The sequence below is a fragment of the Sander vitreus genome, chromosome 6 (assembly GCF_031162955.1).
Source record: "Sander vitreus isolate 19-12246 chromosome 6, sanVit1, whole genome shotgun sequence".
NCBI lineage: Eukaryota > Metazoa > Chordata > Actinopteri > Perciformes > Percidae > Sander > Sander vitreus.
Genome location: NC_135860.1, coordinates 29,498,460 through 29,526,313, shown reverse-complemented (window position 1 = coordinate 29,526,313; position 27,854 = coordinate 29,498,460). Strand labels below are relative to the sequence as shown.

The 27,854-nt window shown below is 43.8% G+C and overlaps 1 protein-coding gene across 1 annotated transcript in view; it reads left to right on the top strand.

Annotated features, from left to right (window-relative positions):
• Nucleotides 1–27,475, top strand: part of snrka (SNF related kinase a) — a 38,760-nt gene extending 11,285 nt beyond the window's left edge. The window contains exons 3-8 of the mRNA XM_078253651.1: nucleotides 2,998–3,139; nucleotides 15,800–16,012; nucleotides 19,103–19,237; nucleotides 24,085–24,274; nucleotides 24,539–24,642; nucleotides 24,862–27,475. Of these exons, the coding sequence (XP_078109777.1) occupies nucleotides 2,998–3,139; nucleotides 15,800–16,012; nucleotides 19,103–19,237; nucleotides 24,085–24,274; nucleotides 24,539–24,642; nucleotides 24,862–25,927 (1,850 nt within the window). The 3' untranslated portion in view covers nucleotides 25,928–27,475. The remainder of the gene's footprint in view (nucleotides 1–2,997; nucleotides 3,140–15,799; nucleotides 16,013–19,102; nucleotides 19,238–24,084; nucleotides 24,275–24,538; nucleotides 24,643–24,861) is intronic.
• The last annotated feature ends 379 nt before the right edge of the window (nucleotides 27,476–27,854 follow it).

Here is a 27,854-nt window from a genome sequence, read left to right as displayed (position 1 = left end):
ATAAGCATTTCATAATCCGTGTGAAAAAAAAAACGTGAAAGCCACAAAAAGTAGTTTTCAGAGTTGGATTTCTTTTTTGTATCTGGCTTTTTTTTTTTTTTTTGCATCATCAGGGCTCCACTCTGCCAATACAACCCATTAGGTATTGAGGGCATCTGAGCCTTTGAGCTTAATTAGAAAGTTACTTAAACATTGTCATCATGGTAATTACTGCAGAGCTGCCAATGCTTTGACTGGAGTGGCTTCTTTCTTGTGTGGGTGTGGGTGTTGGTGGGTGGGTGTGGGTGGTTGCATCAAGTGTGTATGGCTCAGTGTTTCTACATGTTGGCAGTTTGCGTTCTCACGGTGCATACATGATGCACACTTGAATAAACCCATACACACAGGTGAATTGATTTGACGTTTATTATACTGTCGACACACCCACACACACCCTTTTGCATGATAGCGTTGTGCATGAGCTGTTTCCGGGGGGTTTTAATGATATGAACCTATTATGCAAACCCTCCTTCACCCAGTCCCGGTGCACAGCCATTCAGCATTCCAGCTGTGAGACAGCTGTGGGAGCACCGGATTGGTTAAAAATGCCATGGGAGAAAGACGACAGGAAAGAACGGACATTTACTGTCTCACACTTGTTTACCAGACTCTGAGGAAATCCGGCTTCCTTTCCATTAGATCACAATACGTTTTGCATGTCGAGCTCTATCTCCACAGCGCTGTGGAGAAAGGTCTTGCTACACCACAGATGCATTCTGGGATAGGAGAAAAAACACTTGCTTGGTGGTTTGCATTTCTGTAAACCAATCCCAATAGTCTTGTGCGGTGCTAAGCTCCAGACGCAGCGACGGTGGCTCTGCTAAATATTCTCTGGAAGGAACTTGTTTTGGTGGAACATTTGCACCCCGCAAAAGAAAACGCCACGTACAATATTACATGAAGTCAACGGTTGACACAAGGCGAGGAACATCCACAATATCGGGAACGTCGTCACTAACGCAGCACAGTCAGCTGTTAAGGGGGCGTTAAGTCCTCTGTAGCATTGAGTGTTGCCTTGGAGTTTATATTTGAACACATCATATAATCTACAGCCCAAAGAATCTCCAATATTTCCATCCATGTGACTACACTGACAAACACTCGCCTAAGTACAGATTCAGCAACGTATTCCATCTCATTCTCCACTTTCCCAGAAGGCTGTTGACGTTTTAGCACATTCAAATGTTTTTAGTGGATTCCACAGGCTGTGGTCAGATTGGGCTTTAATTACTATATGTCACAAAATATAAAAAGATGAGCGTGGGAAAAGATGATGACTCGAGCTATTTCTATCAGCAACAAGCCCTTGCATCTGCTCTTTTAGATTTTCTATTTTTTGCATGTAAATCTATGATAGGATGATCCATTGTTAGTGATTCACCAACTGATACTGATATTGGGGATCGGGTCGACGCTGACTGGATAGGGTGTCAGTGACAATGGGGCCGATCTATTCATTTCAATTCTTTATTATTTATTTCCTATTTTTATTTTATTTTTATTTATTCATAATTCAGTAAATGCATAGCTGTGTGTTACATGTTGCTTTCCAAAGTTAGGAAAGCAATGCTTAAGTCAAGGCGGATGCTGCCTGAAGCCCAGAAACGTTTATCTCCTTGAGAGTGTCCGGTCTGCAGCGGTCTGAAAGCTGCCAGTTTCCACCAATGAGACGAGACCGTGTATCATCTGCATAGAAACCACTCTCTGGACTTCCATTCCAACGTGTAGCTGGATATCATTTGTAGCATCTTAAAGTGCTCATATTATGCTCATTTTCAGTTTCATAATTGTATTTAGAGGTTGTACCAGAATAGGTTTACATGGTTTAATTTTCAGAAAACACATCTTTTTGTTGTACTGCACATTGCTGCAGCTCCTCTTTTCACCCTGTGTGTTGAGCTCTCTGTTTTAGCTACAGAGTGAGACATCTCACTTCTGTTCCATCTTTTTGGGAGTCACACATGCGCAGTAGCTAGGTAAGGACTACTAGCCAGTCAGAAGCAGAGTATGAGGGCGTATATTATAACGTGTGTTACAAAGTGACCACGTTTGTCTCTGAAGTAAAGGCTGGACTACAACAGAGCTGTTTGGAGCAGTTTGTGAACAGTGTTTTCTGTTGGAGATGGTAAGTCCCTTTGGGGTGGACTTTGGGCTTTTTCACTTTGTAAACCTATAACATGCACAAAAAAATATATATACACAATAAAGTAGGGGTGCACGATTCATAAAATGTCACGATTCGATATTGATTTTTAGGCTCAAGATTCGATTACAAATTTTGCACACCCCTACTATAAAGGAAAAGGAAAAAGGCAAACAGCATAATATGAGCACTTTAAAATATGAATGAGGATAGTGATAGTGAGATACTTGCTACAGCTGCATTTCTAATTAGAGATGAAACGGAGTAAACATTATTTCTCTGATTCTCTGCGTTGTTCTAACCGCTCCCTCTCTTCAGTCTCTGGCTGTCCGTCCAAGACTCTGCCATTTCAACCAGCTGACACCCTGAGGTGGTTTGAGTCGAGCTGGGACGGGCCCGTTCTGACCGCTGAATCCTTTCCTGCAGCATTCTAAAACGGTTTCATCTTGTCACGAATCTTTGGTCTGAACTATGCTTTACAGGTTTAAAAGAGGGATCCCAGTCACTTCCACACAGTGAGGCATACAGCTACAGCAATTTATGAACACCTGTATCAGATCGGCCGATACCCAAAGCCCAGGTATCAGTATCGGGACTTTGAAAGTCTGATCGGTGCATCCCTATCCATATTATGATGACAGTGTTTCATAATGGGTCAAAATAATTTTGTATTCTCAGGAAATGAAAGCTAGCACAGTGTGTGACTGAAGAGTAATGTTTGTAATATGTATGTATGCTGTAATAAAAAACAAAAAAACAAACAAGCTGGCAGTACACATGGATTCAGACTGAGTTTGTGTTTCCCTCTGCCTCAGATATCTGGAGTCTCGGTGTGATCCTCTTCATGTTGGTATGTGGCCAGCCCCCCTTCCAGGAAGCCAACGACAGCGAGACTCTCACCATGATCATGGACTGTAAATACACTGTACCGGCTCACGTCTCCAGCGCCTGCAAAGAGTGAGTGACACATGCACACGTGCTCTGTCTGCTCTGATTCTAATGGATACAGGTTTAGGGTCACACTGTTACAATAAGACACAGAGCACGCACTCTTTCCTACCACTGTATCTCTCTGTGTATCCCAGCTCTGTCCCTGCCTGTGTCTGGCCTACCTTCTACTGTTCATGCTGTATCTGCAGTTTGGAGAACAGCATGGAGCTGACAGGGGCGGAACTGTAACCATACTGCAGAGGCCTGATCCCTGTGTGGTTAGGTTACATTGTAAAACATGTTTTAAACATTATATGTCACAACACAATCATTACACATCATTAGGTTATCTCTAGGATTTTATTGATATCGAATACTGATACTACTTAACGACACAGATTCTTAGCGACACTCTTATTGATAGTACTCTCCATAATTTGGTGCAAAAAATCAAGACATGAAGGAGTCAACGGGACCATGCTGAGACTCATACGCTGCCTGGGTGTCTTTAGGACTTTCTGTCTCAGTTGGCCTTCAGTTGAGGAATACTCCCAACTTTTAAGGACACCAATTTTCTTTGTGAATGAATAATGTATTGCAAATAAATATACCAAGAGACTGACATGGTTTATTTCAGTTAGCCTAATAGCTGGTTTGATTTGCATTGAGAGATGATCTTATGGAAAGTACCCCATGCCAATCTCTAGGTATGGCGAAGGGGATGTGATGATGTGGGGGGGGGGGGGGGCTATTTTAATTCCAAAGGCCAAGGGAACTTTATCAGGATCATAGTATCCTGGATCCATGAAATAACTGGCCTTTAAAAATAAACATCTGCCTGCCTCTATGGGAATTTAACATAGGGGTATGTATAATTATGGCCCCTGTATTTTAAGGAAGAACATTTATTTATGTACGATACATTATTCATTCACAAAGAAAATTGGGGTCCTTAAAGGTTGGATTTTTCCAACATTTTTTTAATTAAGGCATTAAGATCAATTTCCAAAAGATGATTTTTTTATTCCTCTTTTTAGTCAACTTTAGCATGGATGTATTCACTTATGCTTAGCACTGTATGCAGATTATTTCAACAATGAAAACAGTAACATGAAAACAGATCCTGAGGATGTCAGGGTAGACACAGAATCTATTTTCAACACAATTATTTGTGGTTTTCTTAGCCTGGGAAAACCCTGACGAACTTCCGGCAAATTAGATATTTGCTCTGCAAGTCCGTCTGGCCGTGAGCTCATTAAAGCCCATTTCCAATTTTTCCAAATTGAGGCACCAATCACAACCGTTGAGGGCAACGGCAAGCAGCTTTCAACATGACGGCCACCGAAGCGCAGCAACCCGTTGATGCCGCTGTCGCTGCTACGTCACCCGGATCGTTGGTCTGATTGGTTGAAGGACTATCCAATTGTGCCCAGAGGCATTTGAGCGGCGTCCGTTGGTGACGCCCCTTTGGAAATGGGCTGTGAATGAGCCTTCCCCAGACCCACTTTCAGTTACAACTGAGAAGGGTCTGCTGTCAACCAGGCTATGGTTTTCTGGCATGACTGGCCTGACAATCACAGCACATTAAACTGATGTTCCCAGCTCTGAAGCTTGGCCCAGGCTCTGCACCACAGCAGTAGCACGCTCATTTATTCCAAGCCCTGCAGAGTGCAGACCAATTTGCTCCAGTAGCTGGCAGAGACTAAACGCCTTCTAGCAGTTTGAGAGCAGAGCAGCACAGTCCAACCACACACAAACGCATGTTCCACACTCTGAATAAGTGAGGCAGTTGGCCAGATGAATTAGCAGTTGCATAATTAACCATGTGTGTGTTAGTAAATCACGCTCTTAATGATGAACTAATTAATTCAGTCTTAAAATACACAGGAGTTATTTTTGAAGCAGTAAACATGGATAGCTTAAAACGCAAAAGAACAATGCAGTTTCTCTAGTAACTGCTGCAGCTCCCTCGCCCGTCACAATTCTGAAATACGTTGGTGGTCCTGTAGCTTCTGCTACATAGCAAAGATGTCGACCGTTGAGGGTGGGTAGTGTCCAGCGTTCCACCCTCAATGTTTGGAGTGCAGCATCAGGGGGATGCGTTGCATTTGGCCATACTTCGTCAATGTGAACGCACTATGTACTGACAATGGCAAGTGTGAGTACAGAAGTGCACAATTTGAGACTCAGCAAATCTATCAGAGGTTAAAACTAAAACTTGTTGGAGATAAGAAGCCACTGTTTCTTCAGTTCAACACCGATATGCTTTTGAATTGACTAGGGGTGTCACGATTCTCCAAATCCTCGATTCGATTACATTTTCGATTCTAAGGTCACGGTTAGATTTTTACATTTATTTTTTTTAAAGCACAGGTTGCTATGCCATTTTTAGACTAGACTTTTATGCAATATAATATCTGACCTACGTTCGCAATGTACCACACTACATTGTCACATTTAAAACCTTTATTGACAACATAATGTAACAATAACTTATATCTATAACCATCTAGTTTCTCTTTTGTAACTGCAGTCTTCTTCACAGAAGATGACATTCAAGTTCACAACAAAACAAACAAAAAACAATAAAACAGCCATGTCCATACTCTTCTCTGAACAATTAAGTGTCTTAACAAACTATTTGAACAGTTGAACATATACAGCACAGATAACTGCTATGTTAGTCATTCTGCCAGTGGAAGAATATGGTACACGCGCATAGCAGAGCTTGCAAACTGTGGCTTTTTTGTCGACAACGCGAACGTTGTCAACATAACTCACTGGAAATCCAAAATACTTCCACACCGGCGACTTCAGTGAAAAAAGAGGAGGGGGTTCAAGTTCTGTCCATGGGTGTCCTGTATCTGCAGTTGCCATGCTATCTTCTGACTGGCTGTAGCTAAGTTAGAGGAGGTTGACTCGCAGCACTTCAACACTAGTGTTGACAAACTGACCGAAGAGCCGTTAATTAACCCGAGTAGTGTCACTGAACCGGGACAATGAACCGACTCACTCTTTTATTTTATTTTTTTTACCTCATTCGTGCCGGCTTCGCTCAAGCTGAGTGCGATCGGTGTATGCTCCGTTGTGTGTAGCTGGTCTTCTTCTGCTACTGTGTGTGTAGTAATCTAGCTCATTAGCGCCTCCACTGGAGTGGTTGTAGAATCAATCAGGAAATGGACTACCTCGAGCAGGCTACACCAAGGGGGTAAGCCAGCCTCCACAAAGCGTACCTCCTTTGGAGCCATTTTGTTGCTAACAAGCCATCACCTCCCGTTAGCATCACATTGACTGCCATTCATTTTGGCGCCACTTTGACAGCGAATAACTTTACATCTGAAGCGTTTAAAGACTCTATTTGTCCATTGTTTATTTCTAAAGAAACACGACAATGTATAAAAGGCTCCATGTACCTCACATTATGGCTCAGTAGCAGGCGTTTCTGTAAAAATAGGCTAACAATTGTGTCATAACCACGGGACTTACTGTCACACAGTAGAGAAATTACCGTGTAGTACAGGAGAAGCTCGCAGGCAGTTTCGACTTACATTAGCTGTTTAAGTTTAATTACTAATGTTAACTAGCATTTTAGTTAGCAGTAATTAACCTGTGCCTATGTTATCTCCTTACATATACCTACACTCTCCGTCTCTGCAAGATTGGGAATGATTGACATTTCTCTTGGCACAGCTACCAGAAGACTTCCAACTTTCAGACAGGTTGCTCACGTCACATCTACGTAGTTCAGCTCAGTTGGAGGCTGCGCAGTAACGCTCAGCCATCACGGGAAAAGTGCTTCTAATATCCTTCACTGGTCTCCGTTGAAAACAACGCCGTCACTTTGTCCATTTCTTTAACTGTCTGTGTGTGGTTTGTGTTTTTTTCCCCCCGCTTGGCAAGCTGACCGGACGTGACATGGGGCCGTGGCAGCATCGACGATTCCATGTTTTAATTCAAAATTCAAGATTGTGACTTAATTTAGGTCGATTTCGATTTAAAATCAAAATCGTGACACCCTTAGAATTGACGCAATGGGTATGAGCAGTAGCATTAGAGTCACTGTGCTCAACATGTTGTGAAGGCCAATTCTTTATTTCCACACTCTCACTGCACACAGAGTATTTTTAGAAACCGGAAATAAACGCCTATCTCCTCTGAGTCCAAAGAGAGATCTGACTAGATTGAAGTGCTAAGCTGAAGCAGCTGTGAGCAATCTGATGGGCTTTGACTTTCTATTTGTCGCATGCTGCTCCCAAGCTTATGTTTTACCATGTCGCTCACGGCTGAATCATCCATACATATCACACTTTTGGATTTCCAACCAGCCTGTGCTGATGCTGCACTGCTCCAGCTAAAATATAGGATTTGTTTTGCTTCACCCAGTTCTCTTAACATTGCCGATTTAGAGAAACACACGAGCAAGACTCAATATTTGTTAATGGCAAAATGTGTCAAACCGTTCTGAATGAAGTATTGTGGTGCTGTGAGACGTCCCGGCCTACAGATCCTATCTATCTATCTACAGACTAAAGAAAACACCTTTGTTTGGTACAGATCCTCGCAAAAATCACACTATAATCATTTTCATTTCTTTCAATGTTAATCATTTTCAATGAAAATGAGAATAATGATACAAAAATGATCATTCCCTCCAATATTGTGAATCATATCGCATCAGTCAAAATAATCGCAATTAGGTATTCTCCTCATATCGTGCAGCCCTAGTTAGTCAGTCCCTCCAGAAAAACGCAAAATGTGATCGCATAATTCAATGCATAATCTGCCAAAGTCCGCATATTTATGCGGGGGGGGGCGCATATTTTCAAATACGCCGCACTTTCGCCGCATAAATTGCTGATTTCTGTGCAAAATATGCGGGGCTTGCATGATTTCATAGTCCCTGTATTTTCGTTGCAAAAAAGTCACATATATCTTAGCAGAAAGTTGAAACATGTTGCGTTTACTTCACACAAGAGCAGCCATTTTCCCCTGTTGCCATGGGAACGTTATGAAATGACGTAATTACGTGACGTTAACATCATCGAAAAGCTGCAAAATTGCATAAATATCCCACATATTCCATCGCATTTTTTTAAGAAAACGTGCCGCATAATCAAGGATTTTTGCCCGCAACAATCACAAAAAAACTCCCCATTTTTCTGGAAGGACTGGTTAGCTTGCATCAGTGTTTGAGATGTATAGCACAATGACCTGCTAATGAATGTTGAAGCAAAACGTTAGAATACTCCCATTGTGCCATTACCACTTTATATCATCTTCCATGATGTAACTCATGTTCACGACCAATACTGGATTTTTTTTTGGCTAATATCATTGTCTATATTTGAGAGTTTAAAAAGTCCAGACTATTTATAGACCATTTTTTGTCTTTACAGAAATGCATAAAAACTAACATTTTTGATAGGATCCCTTTCATCTTTTGGAATGGCAACACTGTATTTTAAAACATTTTTAGTATTTCTGTACTCGCGTTCTGTAACTATTCATTGGCTGGCCGATCTGCAATAAAAATATATCTGCAGGGTACTTTTCATTTTAATCTAATGTGGTAAGTACTACTCTTGACATCCCAAAGAGTTCTCTTATATTGTTGTTATTTTATGGTATGAACCTTATTTTCAACCCCTTGGTTGAGGGAACTATTGAGTAACAACGTGGGTGTTGCACCACAGATGCCCCAGGGGAAATCTGGAGAAGAGTAAACTAAATACTACACTGCCTACAATAGGACTTGTCAGTACACTTTGGCTTAGCAAAAAGGGGTAGAACCACAGAGTGTAGCTGATTAGTGGATATGGAGTCACTGTAAAGCTAGAAAGTGTTGGCCTTTGCTGGTCAGTAAGGGCATTCTACTATGTAGAGCTGCTTACAAGTGAAAAGAAATTGCGTTGTTAAAATGCTAATATCATGTTTAATCAAGGGAAGGTGTAGTTTAAACACTGGCAGTGGAGGAACCCATGTTGTTTTATGCAGCGTCTGCTCTCAGTGTGACTTGTGGCTAATTTGGAAAGCAGAGCTTCGTTCCTTCATTCACTCCCTCACTATTCCCTACATATAATGTTTATTAAGTAGTGAACTATATAGGGAACGACCAAACCAGACACTGAAAACACATGGTTGCGTGACTTGCGTCAGTAGATGGGCCGGTTGTTTGTGTGACGGAGGCGGGCGCGCCCAGCATCGTGTAAACAAACTGAAACTAAAATACTTCTAATACGTCCCTGAAACAAACCGAGCACTCAGGAGAATAGTAAAGGTTGTGTTTTATATATGTTACATGTTACATTTCCACTGTTTAGAAATGAAAGTCCGCGCCATTTTTCCTTTTCAGTTTTCGCGGTAACCGCTTCTTCTTCTCCTCCAGGAAAACACGGCCGCGTTGCATTGTGGTACACAGGAGTAAAATTGAGGTTACATCGTACGTACACTCAGTTTAAGCAGTGCATTGTGGGTATTTTATAGTGGACTATATAGTGAATGAAATTAACCGCGGAGAATTTGAACACCACTACAGAGTGGCGAACTATATAGTGCACTATTTCTATGATAGGGAACGGTTTCAAACACAGCTCTTGTCTGCTTCCTTATGTTAGGTGGCTGTGAAATAGAGAAGGTAGACAGACACAGAGATGAGAATCGGTGAATGGGTTTTTGTTTACAGGTGTGCGATATACAAGTTTGTGAATGATTAAAATGTCTCCACAAACCGCCTTTACAGGAACACCGTTAACCATTATCGTGCTAGAGTGCACATTCTGTCAGTTACAGTTCTATGGCTCCAGTGTTAAATAGGGGCTCGTCTGGGATCAGATCCATTTGGCAAGGTTAAATCTAGTCTTAGTGTGACACATGAGGAATTGTTGATTAGTTAGTTGGTGACCAACTTGGTTTGTGACCCTACTGGTTTGTTAATGCTAAATGGATTTTAAGCACTTTTTAGGAGTACAGATTCAGGTGCCTGTGGTATTTAGCATTATGATTTCTGGGAGTATCACGCAGGTTTTTTTGTTCTGTTCTGACTGGTTACTTTTGTGGAGTTTGTCTGGGCGGATGTTTTGAAGGTATCAACATGTCCCCAGTTTTGGTTTGGTTTGCAAACCCATTTGTTTGAGCTTTAATAAGCACATGTTTTTGGTGAGTATAGTTACATTAGTTTGAAGGGCAATGTATCCCCTTTGTAGGCTGATGCTCACTTGGTTGTTTTCACTTAGTGTGGTGGAGAACGTGGGTGAAGACAATGTCTTGGGAGCGTTTACCTGATTTCTGGAGAGTCGCCAGTTCCTGGTTGCCTTTTGGTATTGGTGCAATCAGTGCATAAATACTAGGGGTGTGCAATCGCGATTCAAGCTCTACCGATTTGATTTTTTTTTTTTTTGTAATGGCGTGTATACTATTGTCCTGAAATGGCATTACCTCGCCATTCCCATAGATGGCACTGCATGAAATTCACACTGACGCCTGGGCACTCTTGTCATAATCAAAAGACGAAAGAGTGCGCCAGTTTATGTATCTGTGTTTTTGTCTGGTGGGTTTGTAACTTTGAGTAGAAAGCACCACTTGCTTTGTTTCCTTTGTGATGCAGGGAATGAAAAGGGAAAAGATCCATTTCCAAAGTTAAAATGATTAAAAATATTTCTGCTCACACTTCTGTATAATTATTGAGTCAACCTTTCTCAAGACAGATAGTAATAACGTGACAAAGTGCATATTGATAGTGAGGGAGTTGGTTACCTCAGAATGTCGAGTGTCCCAGCTTTTAGTCTGGCGTTTCTGGGGAAAGGCGCTAAGCTCGTGCCTTGTTTGGGTGAGTTTTGTTTTAGCTTTGGTCTCCTTTTGTGTTGTGCGTCTTTGGACGACTTGGTCGGAATGTGGTTGGAAGGACCTTCTCGGTTCTTGAGCACTTATGCGTTTCTCCAATTCAGCTTGCTTTGGTAGCTGTAATTCTAAAAGTGCAAGGCATTTTGAATGTTTTGTCTAGCTGCAGAACACACTGGTACTTATGGACCTTTTTCACAGCAGACATGTTGACTTGTCACAGTATGAAAAGCACAGCTGAAATTGATAACCTTAACGATGGCTCAGTTCCATCAAGTGTCCCAGTGAGCTATTTCAGTGAGTCAGCATGAACAATACCAGGGCATCTCCTAAGTGGAATGCAGCCATCATTCATGGTTCTGAATACACTTGTGCTTTTCCTACTATGACATGTCAACATGTCTGCCGTGAAAAAGGTCTATTGGGTTTGACATTGTATGTGTACTTTGGGTCAGGAGTTAACTTCATTTCCTGCTGACCATACTCTTCACTGCGCTATATTTCTCACTTTCTTGGGTTCCTACAAAAACCAGATCAGAATTTTAACGCTGGTTCAGCTCTGTTACTACCACCACTGCTGTCTTAACGGCGGAACAACTCTGTCCCCATTCCGTGTCCGTGCCATTTAATACATAACGGTGGGGTGGAATACCGGCGCACCATTCCTGCCTTGATCAGGCTGTGTGAAAGGGGCTTTTGACAGGAGGAAGAAAGGGAGAGCAAAGAGTCAGAGTCCTCGTAAGTGATGAGGGTAGAGCGACAGGTTACTGTTTGCACGTAATTACTGAACTGGCTCTTTATGCAGCAACTTTGTTTTACTTTTGGTTCTAAAATGGGCTCAGTATTAGTGTAATAAAGGTCAAGGTTCTCTAGATAACAATTCCCACAAGGTTCACGGTTCTGTTTTTTTTGGCTGCTTTTTGGGGCAGGTCACTGGAACAACACAATCTTCCAATTTTCTCTCTGTGTGTTTCTGTCTGTGGCTTGTCTCTCTTTTCTCTCTATTCACTGTTGACTCTCCAAAATGCATTTACACGCTTCAATTAATTAATTATTCACTGGCTCACTTTTGCAATCCCTCACCCTCCTCCTTCCAAGCTTTGTTTGGTTTTGTCATTCTCGCTTTCAATCTCTAGGGTTTAGATTTAAAATAAAATGTTTTACACCCCAGTACCCACCCCCCCGCCTGCCCGCGCAGTTTTCCACGGCCACCATCCCCCCATCTACACAAACAGAAATGTGTACCGTAGCTCGTGTCGTTGTCACAGCGTGTCGTGTGGATGGCGATAGTGTGGTTTGTGTTTTTTAAACCAAAATCGACCAAACAGAACACAATGTTCCTTCGTTTCCTGTCCTTACTGTACAAACCACACCGACTGCACACGTACACAAACACTCAACTTCCTTCTCTGCATTTGCCTCACACACATCACTGACACAGATATGCGTCTGGGGTTTAGGCAGTTCATTGCCTGCTGATTTCCATTGTTTGAGTAGAGAAAATATCCATGCCTATTTTAATGCAAATTTTCATCTGTGTGCAAACCCATTCTTCAAGTGTTCCTCGAGTCATTCGTGCTCTCTGTGCTGTGGGGAATGTGTTTTGCACTCAACGGGAGTGCTAATTAATTGTTGCACTTTGCAGGAGCAATAGAAATCAGGGTTCGACAGGGTTAAGTGTTAAAGAAGAGAGCTCAGTTTCTGACTTTTAGTGCCAGCAGCGTTAGTGTTGGGTATCGTTTGGGTTTTGCCTGAACCGATACTTAAAAAAAAAAAAAGTAGGAGAGGACCGATGGCCGGTGTTATGACGAAAGTCTCCCAACTGCCCGGAATTCTCTCCCCCTTCACTTTTTTTGAGCGCCATCCAGCAGTTGGTTGGGAGAGCCAGAAAAAAAGTGCTGAAATTGTAAAAAAAGTTAACTAGCAGTTAAGAAGTAGATTGTAGAGCCTATTTTTCTTTTACCATGAAAACAAACAAAACAATTTTTTTAATTACTTTGAAAAAAATGTAAATGTTGTTTTAACCGTTGTACTTATCGGTCAAAATTCTTATTGTTGGTTATTGGTTAACATCACTATTCTAGCGTCATCCAAAACCAAATTTAAAAACACATCAAAGAGTCATACCATTGCATTTGGATGGCATCTTTCTTTAGCACAAATATGCTTGGGGATTGGGTAGAGTTGGAAAAGAGGAATTCAGTAAAGCCAAAATGAGTTGGAATGCACCAACTTGGTTGCACAGGTTTCTCTTGACCCTGACCAATAAGCTAAAAACTGTTTACTTGTCACATTTATTTATGTCAGTGTGTGTCTATTTTACATGTGATAATTGACCCACCTTTGTAGTGCAGTGTGCTCCACTGCAGCTGCTGGCTGAAGTCCTCAGGGAGCCTGGATGACTCTGACTAATCCCCAGCATGACTGACGCTCTGCCCCGCCTGTTATCCTGTAGCCTCCATCCCATGGTACACTTGGGGATTGGATAGAGTTGGAAAAAACCATGACCTTGTCCTTGACCACCTTTTTGGTAACCTTCCTCCTCATGATGTCATAAACGGAAGATTCCAGATCGGTCCATCTGAGCTTTCATTTTCTCAAAGGCAGAGCAGGATACCCAGGGCTCGGTTTACACCTGTCACCATTTCTAGCCACTGGGGGACCATAGGCAGGCTGGGGGAACTCATATTAATGTTAAAAAACCTCAGAAAGTGACATTTTTATCCCATGGGATCTTTAAAATGTATTATTGAGGTGCCAAAATGCACAAGGAAATGTTTTGGGTGCACTAAACAAAAAGGTTAGATGCAACCAATGAAAATGTTTAGTCACACACGATTTTTGGTTGCACTCTGAAGCCCTGTAGTGTCTCCGTTAGTCCGTTTATAGACAAACATAATATTATGTTAATCACGTTGTCATATTGCTTATAACTAATGCAACACAAGTTGCTGCTGATGTCGGCTACTTTTTAATTTGCCAGAACGTGTGGTAATGACAAATACCGGTTCAGTCTGTTTGCATAAAATGAAACCGGTTTAAACTGGTACTCTGGACCAAAACTGGAAATCGAAATCGTGGGTCGGTAATTCAGCGGAGACGGCGCCTACTGTAGGAGGCCTTGACAGTCCAGATTATATTAGTCAAAATAGATTTGTAGATGTTAAGTCTCCTCATAAAGATGTTGTTCATGCCTTACTATGCAGATGATTAAATGTATTAATTTTAGTCTTCTCACTAGATTCCATATCCCACCTAATCCTATTAAATTGCAATCTCAGCTTTCAACAGTGTCATTTGTGTTGGAATTAAGCTCCCAGCTGACAGTCTGTCACTGTACATTACACCATATATTCAGTGCCTCCATCTGATGTACTCGGCATACTGTGTGTCATACCAACACAACAGGTTAGATTGTACTCCAACAACAAGTCCTAGTTCTGCAGACAGCTGAAACGTTGACTACACTACAGAAAGAAAGTTTGGTGGCAGATGTACTGAGACTCTTGCAAATGACTGGCTAGGTTTTTCAAATCAAGAAGGGATTTACTGCCGGTGTCCTGAGTATTGAGGTCAATCCTGGCATGCTTTAAAGCATTAGTATCAGTTAATATAAATCTGGTCCTTTATTCATTCCACTCGACTATGTTTTTTTTTTTTAGGTCTGCTTTATGGTAGCCAGACTCTACACTGCGAGCATTTCAGCTAGCAGCTTCTCAGTTTTAGCCGCCACAGACCCTCGCTTTCACCAGTTAAAATGACTAACGCCGTTCGCCCGCAGGTAGGCCTTGAGCTGACTGTGATCATTTTGCATAATCGTTAGATTCCACAACCTGAAAAGCAAATTTAAAGCCAATGTGACAAATGTGTCAACAAATAGAAAGTGAATTAGGTGCATATTGATTAGCAGGGTAAATAAACGGTGCACCTGAGCACAAGATTCTAATGTCAGGAAAATACCATGGAAACGAGAGCTTGGTTGTGGAGACCTTACTGCTGTTGGACAGTTTCTTCAGGTTCAGCTCATATGACACCGTATCTGTTGCTTTCAAAGCAAGGTGATGACAGCGAGGCGCCAATAGCGGCCCTCTTTATTTATAGCAAGGAGTCTTCTTTACGGCTGCAGCAGTGAGTTAGACAGCTCTGGGGAAGTTCTGCTGGAGTGGTCGCTTCCATCCAGCTTTTCTAAATTACGTCATTCACCTAGAAACGTTTGGATGGAAACATGGCGTTAACACTTTCAGGAATAACTCCGTGCGAGTGTGTGGTCGGGCAAGAGAGAGAGAGGGACAGTGGATGAGTTCAGCGCAGACAGGTGTTGGTAGTACTAAATGTACAGCTCAGGTTTCAGTTTGTCTCTAAATGAATGCTGCAGCTCCTCAGGACCCAGTAAAGTCCCTGTTCCCAAGGGTCTCGCTTCCCAGCTGCTGGGTGAAGTGAAGTGGGGGGTTAGCAGCGTAGCACCGGTCGCTTACCTCAGGCTGAAGAGGCAGGTTGTGGAGCAGGTGGAGACCTCCTGGGAAGAACACCTGGGAAGCAGTCAGCCAGCACCAATACATGCAGATGGGGCCTTCCAGACCCGGGATCATCTATTTCCCCTCATGTCACTCATCTACTCTGCTCTCACTTTGAGCATAACATCCGGGTACAGCTCTCACACTGCCAGCATCAGCCAGAACCAAATGTCCCGCTGGTCTGATGGAGACCACATCCGGCATCACACTCGCGTGGATAAAACTGATCACGTGTAATCATTTTACAGGATTTCTGTCTTTTGAATTCATTGATTAATTATTTCTCCTTTGTCCTTCCCCTTCCTATCCCTCTACTCTCTTCTCCTCGGGGCTTCAGTCTGATAGACCGCATGCTTCAGAGGGATCCCAAGCGACGGGCTTCCTTGGAGGAGATTGAGAGCCATGCCTGGCTGCAGGGAGTCGACCCGTCCCCAGCCACCAAGTACAACACACCCCTGGTTTCCCACAAGAACCTGTCAGAGGAGGAACACAACAGCATCATCCAGCGCATGGTGCATGGAGACATCGCCGACCGAGAGGCCATAGTGGAGTAAGTGTTTCTCTTTCTCTTTGGTGTTCAATCATTTTGCAGCGGCGGACAGGTCGGCCAAGGTGATTTCCAAATGCGCGGACCAGGACTAAAACATACAGGGTTCATACGTTTTGAAAAAACCTGGAAAAGTTATGGAATTTGAAAAATGCAAATTCCAGGCCTGGAAAGGTTTTGGAAAAATAAAAAGACCCAGAAAGTTTTTGGAAAAGTCATGGAATTTTTAACACAGCATAATTATATGTGTTTAATTTACGAATCCCATTATGAACCACATAAATTGTTTATTGTTAAACCTCTGAGGGTAAACTTTAACACAGATTTTTATTCTTATTGTATTGGTTAAAATACGTATGAACCCTATCTATATACCATATCTATAAACTAGGGCTGTCAAACGATTACATTTTCTTAATCGCGATTAATCATTGAATTTCTATAGTTAATCACGATTAATCGCATGTTTTATTACATTTTTAAATTCTATTTTGCATTTCAGAACAGTTTTTAAGTACATATTAACAATGGAAAGCCATTCTTACCAGTGGATCTTGATTGGGAATCAAATGAATGCAAAGAAAGTGACTTTATGAACTTGATTTTAAGATTTATATTTATTATATATTTAATCTAGTCACACATTTGAATTTAACAACTTTGAATGCACCACGAGGCTGTAAATTACCAGTTTCATTGAACGCACCATTTGTGTTTTGCCGACAACAGCAGCTACAGATTGTTACATCCCGGTGTCGGAATCCTCTACAGTGAAATACAGACACGCTTTACACCGTTTAGCGTTAGCTGTCAGCATTGTAACCGTGTTTAATCCAGCTACTAGCTTGCGGTAGGCTAACGTTAGCTGCTGTCGAGTATAGTGTTAACTAGCTAGCGGTAGGCTAACGTTAGCTGCTGTCGAGTATAGTGTTAACTAGCTAGCGGTAGGCTAACGTTAGCTGCTGTCGAGTATAGTGTTAACTAGCTAGCGGTAGGCTAACGTTAGCTGCTGTCGAGTATAGTGTTCACTAGCGTCACGTGCAGCGGTGTTTCTGTTTCCTGTAACGTCTGTTTCAGACCATCAGAGAGAAGTGCAGACATATCAGTGGCACCAGAATGAGGCACCGAAATCCGCGTTGCTATCCCTGCAGCAGCAGGATGTGGAGGAAGTACGGCAAAATAGTAGCCTGTTAGGCACGACGCAAAGCCGAGTGAAGTGAGAATAAATTAATAAATGGCGGCATGCGATTAATACGATTAAAAAAAAAAACGCATTATGCTCGACCCTTAATCGCATCGCGACTAACGCGTTAATGCTGACAGCCCTACTATAAACCATTATAGGGAGGGAAAGTAAAATAGTTTTCAACCACTATGTCAAGATAAAAAATGGGAAGCTTTTATGTGATATGTAAATACTAAATCAAGTTTTCCCAAATATGTGTTTTTGAAAAATGATTCCAGCTGATTATTTTTGACTCAGGGCCCAGGGCAACTGACCCGGTGTTCCCTCAGGGTCGACGGCCCGGCAGGAAAAATAAAGGGCTCTATAAATAAAGGGCTCTATAAATAAAGGGCTCTATTTTATCTGTTGACAAAACTATCCTTAAGACAACATTCTCAGCAGTGAATAATCAAGCACAGCAGCATCATCATCATCATCATCGCTAATCAACACAAATATGTAAACAACGCACACATGTTAGAGAAATGTCTACTTTACCCTGCATGAGAGAAACCTGGTGTGCTGCTGCATGCTGAGAAACAGAACTAAAAAGATTTCACTCATGATTTCAAGTTCCCACTTGTTCCTGACAGCCTGAGCAGATGTTCATTACATTTATTGATTGAGTGATTGATTGATAGATAGATAGATAGATAGTGGAAGTACAAGAAGACTGTCGCTTAAGTACTATGCCTGTATTTTCTATACACTGACTCTTGAGCCTTGAACATGTTTATTTATTCTGTCAAAATAAAGGAATAAACACTTAAACTACTCGCCACAGCCTGTTGCACTTATGGAGTGTACATTTTGATTCCAGTTGGACTATTACATTTTTTCTCATGTTTGAACGAAAACTTTTGAGTAATACGTTACCATGCTCGTGTGCCGTCGCGTGATGTGTGCTCTGACACGCCTTGTGGAATGCAGGTTTGGAGCTTTTGGGTTCAGTTTAGGCCACCCAACGTTGACGTTCGCTAGCGTTAGGTGATACTTCTAGTCGGCGACATATTTTGGGCTTCATTTAATAAATATAACCTGTAGTAGTACACAATCGTATGGGTATTGTTTTGATTACAATGTGCGGAATTACTTTACGTTGTCTATTTATTTCTATTTCTCACCGTTAAATCACCGGCGTCTGTACAGCATCAACAGGGGTCGCCATTGTTGTTTATGTGTGTGTGACGTTAAAAACTAACTGGTAGTACAACAGAGTTCACGGGTAGTAAGTTACGCGTTTGACTGCCGTTCCAGGGTACTTTCACGAGTAGAAGGTTGTAAAAACACGGGTTACGGGTTGCCTGAAACGCAGCATAATTTACTTGCTTCCATATTTTCATTTGTTTTGTCTTACAGTTGTTGTTGTTGACGTACGTAGAGCTGCAATAGGTAGTTATTTTATAGATTAATGATAGAACATTAATCTGCAACCAATACTACTTTGAATAGTCTTTTGTTTTAGGCAAAGATGCCAAACATTTGTAACTTCCAGGATTCAAAACTGAGTCTTTGCTGCTGTTTAGTAAATATCACTGAATATCTTTGGGTTTTGGACTGTTGGTCAGACAAAAGAAGACCTTTCAAGATGTCACCTTGGGCTGTGGGAAATATAGCAGTTCTACACTGTTATCTTATAGACAAAACCATCGATTCATCAAGACAATAATTATCACATTATTCAATAATGAAAAGAATTGTTTGTTGCACCCCTAGAAAGATGTAAAAATCTACAAATTCAGCCACTTGGCCACATTTATTCAGTGCCGTGGAAAACACAGTGTCATAGCATTCTGTTTGAATAGTCTCTCGTATATACAATATGCTTTCCATTTGTACTTGTTGTTAATGTGACTGTGTTGTTTCAGAGCCCTGGAGACCAACAAGTACAACCATATCACAGCCACATACTACCTGCTGGCAGAGCGCATCCTGAGGGAGAAGCAGGAGAAGGAGGTGCAGACTCGCTCGTCCAGCCCCAGCAACCTCAAGGCACACTTCAGGTAAACTACAGACACACTTCATACAGACACACTTCAGGTAAACTACAGGCACACTTCATACAGACACACTTCAGGTAAACTACAGGCACACTTCATACAGACACACTTCAGGTAAACTACAGACACACTTCATACAGACACACTTCATACAGGCACACTTCATACAGACACACTTCATACAGACACACTTCATACAGGCACACTTCATACAGACACACTTCATACAGACACACTTCATACAGGCACACTTCATACAGACACACTTCATACAGGCACACTTCATACAGACACACTTCATACAGACACACTTCAGGTAAACTACAGGCACACTTCAGGTAAACTACAGACACACTTCATACAGACACACTTCAGGTAAACTACAGACACACTTCATACAGACACACTTCAGGTAAACTACAGACACACGCTGTGGCCTGTGAGCAGTTCCAGATTCTTTTAAAGCAAACTAGTGACGAGTGTGACTAAGAAACACCACTGCTCATCATCAGAATGACTATCCGAGTCACGGTATGAGCCGAGAAGAGGGTAATTTACCTGTCTCGCTCCACTGCCTCACACCGCAGCTTGTCTGGCTCCCTTTAGCAGAGACCAAAGGGTTCCATGTCCAAAGGTTTCATTTCCATTCCTGGGTTCGCTAGGCCTCCACCCGCTAGGCTCAGGGTAGCTGGAGCGGAGGAAATGGGAGAGAAAATAGTTACAACATTTCAAATCTGGGCCTTAGTCTCTTTGATTCTCCATCATTATTCTAACTCACTGTAATGTAACACATCTCTATACGCAGGTAAGACGAAGCATGCGTCATCACATTTTCCAGTGCTCCAGACAGACAGTGTGTACATAGCAACAGTGAGCTGCACAAACACTGCGAGTGGGCATGTTGGGCTGATGGGGGTGAGACCCTGCATCATCCTGTGACATCCCAATGTGTCTATCCCTCAGCAGCCTGGTGTGATTGAGCCCTGTTGGAATGAACATTTAGCCTCCTGTGCTATGATCCCTGTGCAGCAGATACTGACTAATGTCTAATGTGTTTAAAGGAGAGCTGCTGATTGGCTCAGACTGACCCATATACCGGGGGCTGTTCCACTGCCAGGCCTGTTTCATATGCACACAACATCAGCCTCGTGCACATCCTCCAAACCAAAGATTATTGACCAGTTGTGTCCCTTACTGTGTGTCTCAGTCTAGTGTGGACAGCTGCTGTTGATGTGCAGCCTTGTGCACACAAGGTTTAACACGCCACCATAGCTTTAAATGTCAGTACAGCCAGTCACACACTGCAGGTGTTATCATTCCTCTGTTTGTGTGAGTCGTCACATGTGACAGAGCGGGTGTTTAGCTTGCTACGACTTTTGAGATGTTGACCTGTGTTTGTTTAAGATGTGCTTCCCATGGAAATGTCAGTGCGAGTGCATTAATATGTGTGTGTTGGGGTTCGAGCCTCCGGCTGGGCCTGTGTTGTATTTGTAGCTTAAAGCGCCCATTTTATGCTCATTTTCAGGTTCATAATTATTTTAAGGTTGTACCAGAATAGGTTTACATGGTTTAATTTTCAAAAAACACCTTTTTTTGTTGTACTGCACAGCTCTCTCTGACTGCTGCAGATCCTCTTTTCACCTGGTCTCTGTTTTACCTACAGAGTGAGACCTCTTTTCTTCATCTTCTTCTTCTGTACTATCTTTGATAGCTCAGATGTAGATCATGTCAGCTAGCTAGCTCCATAGACAGTAAAAGAAAGGCTGTTTCTCCAACTTCGGTCAGTTACAAGGCAGGATTAGCTGGGAGACTTCTAAATGAGGGTGCACATGTAAGTAGTTCTTTTGTAGATTATGGTGAACTTGTGTGTGTTGTAGCAGTGCTTTTCTATTGAGAACGAGGTAGCATGCTAGCGTTAGCATGCTAACGTTAGCATGCTAACTAGGCAGCTACGAGCTAACGGTTGCGGTTAGCCAGCTCGTTTCGGCTTGTGACGTCGCAAGCCGTGACGATTTTGAACAGCTCACCCAGAGACTGAAGGCAGGCCACATTCAGAAACCGTATCTCACTCAAAACAGCATGGATGGATTTTTTACGAAGTTTGTATGTGTGTGGAAGCACCAGAGACACAAAAGAACACCCCAAATCCCAGAAAAAGTGTTTTTTTCATAATATGGGCACTTTAATGCAGATACACTGTGTGTGTGTCAGTGTTGGTAAGTAACAAGAAACTGCAGAACAGTAGCCTAGAAATCTAGACGCACCCTAGTGGCAGCAAATTTATTTTGCAGCCAGGGGGGGGATCTAGTAACTCTCCATTGGCTTGCGAGCTGGAAAAACCAAACTCTAGTCAGGCCAATCACATCGTGTATAGAGTCGGTGGGCGGGCTTATGGCTGCTGCTGGGAACAGCGGTCTTCTGGAAGACTTGGAGTTGAGCTTTTCTTTGAGAAAAGAACAAAGAACGGCACTGAAGTCATTCTTAAAAAAGGAAGATGTCACCTTCTTCGTTGCTCTGGTTGGTTGTAGCGCTATCCTATTGCGTGCAGAGGGAATTTGAAAGACAACCGTTTATCCCGCCCCTCGGATTGAGCCCCGCCAATGGTGAGTTCCCAGACCCAACATCTGGAGGTGGGTCTGGCTTGTCAGGCTAGCAGAACAGATGAGCCAGAGATAAATGAACAGTGTCTCCATTACAGTTTGTCCACAAGAACTACTTTTCAGAATCAGAAAGGAGTTTATTGTACATACACAAACAAACAAACCTATTCAAAAGAAAATTCTCCAACTGTAAATGTCCTGCTCAGTATATACGTTGGTCACAATTCTTTCATAACCAAATTGAAAGGATTGGTTCATGTTACGCGTTTATGAGGGGGACAGTTTATTGATTTTAGATTTTTATAAATGTCAGATATGGATATAGTTTTTTTTGGTCTCAAAGATTCAATAACATTTCTAATCTAAAGAAAGAATAAGTAGTTGTGACCAAACCAGTCAGTGTCAACTTTCAGATAGTCAGGATATCTGTATCTGATAACATTACGTTACATTACATTTATAAAGCTGAAGGCTTTAATCCAAAGCGACTTACAATAAATGAATTCAACCATGTGGGAACCACCCAAAAAGGGCCAGAATCGACTTTATCAAATATGCTGCTTCAAGTGCTGCATTTAGAGACAATAGGATCTTTTTTTATTTTTGATCAGATGAGTTTTCAGTCTGAAGATGTGTAGAGTTTCTGCTGCCCTGATGATGAGCAGATGGTTCCACCGTTGTGGAGCCAGGACAGCAGACTTTGTAGAACGTAGTGAGGGAGTAGCAGCCATTTGGCAGTAGCAGAGCTTAGTTGACGGGCTGGGGTGTTTGCTTCGACCAGGTCCTGGATGTAGGATGGGCCTGAGCCATTCACACCCGCCAAATGACAAATGACTCGTTTCACTGTCAGAATTTGATCCGTTCGGTCTGATAACATTTTGGAAGTTTAGAAGAGCCGCACGATTACATCATTTGATCCCCATTCAAGTTAGCGGCGTGCTAAACAGGCAGTTGTCGGCTCGGCTGGCGGAGGTCTCTAGTGGGCCTGCTCTGTGGGCCGCGCAGTGAGGAAGCAGCGCCGATCACCTGGGTCATTTTATACGAGGATGTTTTTTGGCTTCAACTGAGCAACTCTCAGAGTAATAACTTGGGCTCTGCCTCCAACGCCGTATCCAGATCTGATCATACATCCATGGTTGACCTTTTTTTTCCGTTATGTTCCACTCGGGAGCGACTGCTAAGTCAGATGTGACGCCTAGTGGTGAGATTGGGTAAACCGGTCCAGGCCGGTGTTGAAAATATTCACACCGGCCAACTGTGTCAGGTAGGCCAGTCCTGTATGTGAAGACGTCAGATTGGGCTACGCTGTGTATACAGTTATAGCTGAGGTGTGTGTGTGTGTGTGTTCTATCAGAAGTGCTTCTATCTCTCAGTTATGGACAGAGCCTGTCTCCTGCATCAGCGTAACGTCCTCCTGTCTCCTGCATCAGCGTAACGTCCTCCTGTGTTGTTCCAGGTTAGAGACTGGAGGCAGGCTGCTGCTTTTATCAGTGCATTACTCACTGTCAGTGAACGCACCAGCTGTGCTTTAGCGAACAGTGTAAACACATGCACTGTGTGGCCTTTGTGTGGCAGGCAGCAGAGCACGGACACGCGTGAGCTGTGATCAGAGTCATGTGTTGGGCTTATCAGGTAAAGAGTGCACATTTTTACAAAGGACGTGGATTTATTATTCATCCCGCATCTTGTCATTACTTGTTGTTTTTGAAAACCCAATTAAACACCATAAAAAGCCAAGCATGTCTGTTTGACATGTCCATGTCTCTGTGGAACAGCATGTTTGTGTTCTGTGGAAACTCCCTCTCTAACTCTGAGGAAAGGTCCAGCTGATAACTTAGTCGTTGTTGCCCCCCCCCATGTCATGACCTGGCTCAAAGGTATGACAAAAGGTGGAGAACACACACGTTTGCTCAATTAAATTATTTTAAATAAACATAGTTAAACGTGCTATCAGTTTATCAGTAATGTGTGTAGTGTATGGATGTATGAAGGTGTAGTGATGTAAGAAAACAAATGTAACTCAACCAAAGTCCAATCAGAGAGAGAGTGTGTGTGTGTCCAGGCACTCCTACAGTATTTATGGACATGTGGGCAATCGACTCATCCAGGTGTCAGTCATCAGTCCTTATTAGCCAATCCCCAGATCCCAGCAACCAAAGGGACTTGAAGTGGGTCTTGAGGCCTAGGAGCCGTCACAAAGCTTAGAGACTTTTTAAACTCAAAGTTGAAGCCTGTGTCTTCTGTCCACAGGCAGTCGTGGCCCACCAGAATGGACATGCACCAGGACATCGAGGACAGCCTGGCAGCGTCCTCCATGTCCCACGCTGGAGGCCCCCAGTCCCCGGCCCGCAGCGCAGAGAACCTGCTCAACGGACACCGCTCCAAAGGCCTGTTGGAGCTGGGCCGCCGCGAGGACGCCACACTGAGGGACTCAGCACAGGTGCGATTATCTTCATTGTGTGTGTGTGTGTGTGTGTGTGTGTGTGTGTGTGTGTGTGTGTGTGTGTGTGTGTTAAACCAAAGCCTGCTGACTGTCTCTCAGTATTAAAGCTGCTTGTAATATAATAAAACATATGCTCCTTTGACAATATTTGACTCCTGAAAACGGTCCGTCTGCGCGGCTGAATGCACTGGATACTCAACATCCTGTTTTCATTGATTCTAATGCACCCGGTTGCTCTGTTTTATTCCCGTCTCATCCCAGGGAGCCACAGCTGCTGCATCGGGCCCCGCTTCTGGCTCTGGGACCGCCAGGGCCCCCACAGCGACCACCTCAGCAGCAGCCAAGCAGCGCAGCTGCCTGTTCAGGTCAGTGTTACGGAGCATCCATCACTGAGTGACGAGAAGTTGGTGTGGAACCACAGAGCTCTCAAATATTCAGTTTTTCAACAGAATTACATTTTCTTCTTTATAGTCGATCAATGGATCCAGCCAATAATAGGAATACTAACTACTAATATGTTAGATGTCTGCATCCTGTTGTCGTGTGTAAAGAGTCACAGTCAGTCCTGGTTTGTGATATTTCAGGGTGGAGGAGGATGAAGAGGAGGAGGAAGAGCAGGACCCGGCTCCCCTCCCGACCCAGGTGATCCTGAGGCGTAAGTCCCCCTCCATCACCAACCGCCTCACCTCCAGGAAAAGCGCCCCCGTGCTCAACCAGATCTTCGAGGAGGAGGGCGAGTCGGACGACGACTTTGAGCAGGACGAGGGCCTGCCGCCCAAACTCAGCCGTCTGAAGATGAACATGGCGGGGAATGCCGGCAGCCTGAGCGCCGCCGCCTCGTCTCCCAGCTCCACACAGAAGCGCTACCACCGCCGCAAGAGCCAGGGGAGGGGCTCGTCGTGCTCCAGCTCGGAGACCAGCGACGACGACTCTGAGAGCCACCGGCGGCGGCTGGACAAAGACTCGGGCTTCAGCTACAGCTGGAACAGGAGAGACAGCAGCGAGGGGCCGCCAGGCAGCTCGGGGGGCACCGGCGGGGGCAGCGGCTCGGGGCAGGGGGGCGGGGCCTCCGGGCCAGACAGGGAGAGTCCTCCTGCAGGGGGCGGGAGCGGAGGGGGAGGGGGTGAGGGTGGAGGGGGCAGCGGGGGAGGAGGAGGGGGGGGGAATAAAGGACAGGACAGTCCCTCCAGCTGCTGCTGTAACAACAACAGCAGCAGCAGCCCTGCCCCCAGCTCCCTGGCGCGCCCGTCCCGCACGGCCAGCCGCGGCGGCGGCGACCTGGTGGAGAGCCTCAAGCTGCTGAGCCTGTGCCTCAGGGGGCGGGGGGGGCAGCTGATCATCGACCCCGGCAGCCTATCAGGAGGGAGCGTGAAGATCCAGGAGAAATCCTCCTGGAGGATGTGCATCGGCTCCACCGCCGCCGCCGCCCTGCCGCGTACCCACGCCTCGCACCCCCACCGCAGAACAGCGGCGCCCGCCCCCCCCCGTGCCAGGGACGCTCCCAGCAGCCTGAGCGCTCTGAAAAGCGGCATGCTCCAACTACCTCTGTGTGAGAAGATCTCTGTGAACATCCAGGGGGGGGGTGGCGGCGGCGGGCGGGACGGCCTGCTCTGCACCGCCGCGCCTGCCAGCTGCTGCCACGTCATCTGAAGCTCCGCCTCCAGGGTCACTGAAGACATCACTTCCTGTTGAGCTGTCCCCCTCCGTAACGCCTGCCTTCTGCTGTCTGTCTTCAACTCCATCACTGTGTTCAGTTGTCTTACGGCCAAACTGCCCACGCATTAGTGCAACCGCTATATATTTTTACACTTATCTTAATAACAAAATGCTGCTTTCATCTTCAAGTGAGGAAGGTTTGATCCGACGGTTGCTGGGAAACATCAAGCTGTACCGTTACGAACAGAAAGTCAATGTTATGAGAACAAAGTGGTCATTTTGGGAGACAAAAGTCGTAATCATTTAGGAACAAAGTGGTCATTTTACCAAATTGTTTTAACATTTAAACGTGAGATACGTCAGTGACGCAGCAGCTCTGATTCTCCGTGGTTAGCCGGCAGCTGGATTACAAAGTGGATCACGTTTTGATGACTCTCTGACCTCTTCTGCTAAGGAAGGGAAGAGGAAAGGTTTTCTGTTTTGACTCCATGTTGCACTCAGACAATCTGTTTTACGTTGTTTTTTTAAAAATGATTCCTACCGATTCAGCGTATCTGTGGAACCCTTTAAACGTGGACAGCGACACAGCTCCTGGAAACCTGGAGGTTTATCAAAGTGCGTGCACTCCTCTGTAGCAAGTACAAGGAAATGTTACTGCTGACCATATATTTCAAATGAGGTATTCTTATTTTGTATCGTTTTAATGTGTTGCTGTAGTTGCTGATTGAGAACATTAGTTATACCTGATTCTTTGAGTCCGCCTGCACCTCAGCGTAGCCAACACGTGTGCAGTGTTTGTATATACAGGATGTTGAAGAGTAAAGTTTATTTTTAAAACTTGTACATTTCTGCTGTTTGAGAAAGTGGGCGGGCCTCTGTGACGTGTCATTGGTCAGATTAAGCGCGTGTGTGTGCAGGAAGGAAAGCTCACCACTTTAAAGAGATGGAAGATGGAAAGGGGAAATGGGGAAACTCTTTGGGCATTGGCAATAAGCTTTACAGTGTGTTGCAGCTATATGTACAGAATAATTTTTATTAGTTTAATTTTTTTTAAATTCCAAACTTGCAGCCTTACATGGCCACGTGGGACTGAACAGGAAAAGAAAGCTGTGTTTCATTCTCTCTGGTTGTTGTCTGAGTTTTCTTTTTCAAACCAAATGTAAATAGAGTTGTAAATACGGTGCTCTCTCTCTCTCTAGAACAGCGAGTGAACCCTTTGGTGCATAGCTGTACAGTATCTAGCCTTATGATAATTAGTCATACTGTATGGGTGTCTCAGCTCCAACATGCTGTCAGGTGTGTTTGACTGTTGTCTTACTCAGCTGTATCCAGGTGAATGACATGTGCATGTGTTTCAGTGTTTGAGAGAATCAGCCACAGAAATGTTTCTGGACCAAAAAGGAAGAAAAAAAAAAGAAGAAAAAAAAAGAGTTTGAACTGACAGAAATATTCAGTGTATTATTCTGTAGTTGATACCCGTTGTCAGAAGTTACATATAGCTATGGTAATATCCAAAAATAAAATGTGGAATACTGTCTCCTACGTGTGGTCTTCTGGCTCCTTTTGTGATTCGTCTCCAACTGGGTGAGAGCAGCGAAGGGGGGCCCCCCCCCCTCCATGACTGGGGGTTTCATTGGCTTCCTCTGCAGACAGTCAGAGGGGAAAAGTTCACACACACACACACACACACACACACACACACACAAGACCTCCTCCACTCTGCTGGAGGAAAACCAGAGCAACCTGTTGGCTGTCGCCTGCTGCTGCAGCCAATCGGAGAGAACGTCTGTCATTAGTGCCTCTTTGAGCCAGCTGGCATCACTCTCCCCTCGTTTTGGAGCTAATTATACTGAATGGTACTTTGATAAAAGTATTAATCACATTTACCCTCACACACGTGTCAACGACTAACTGGAACTAA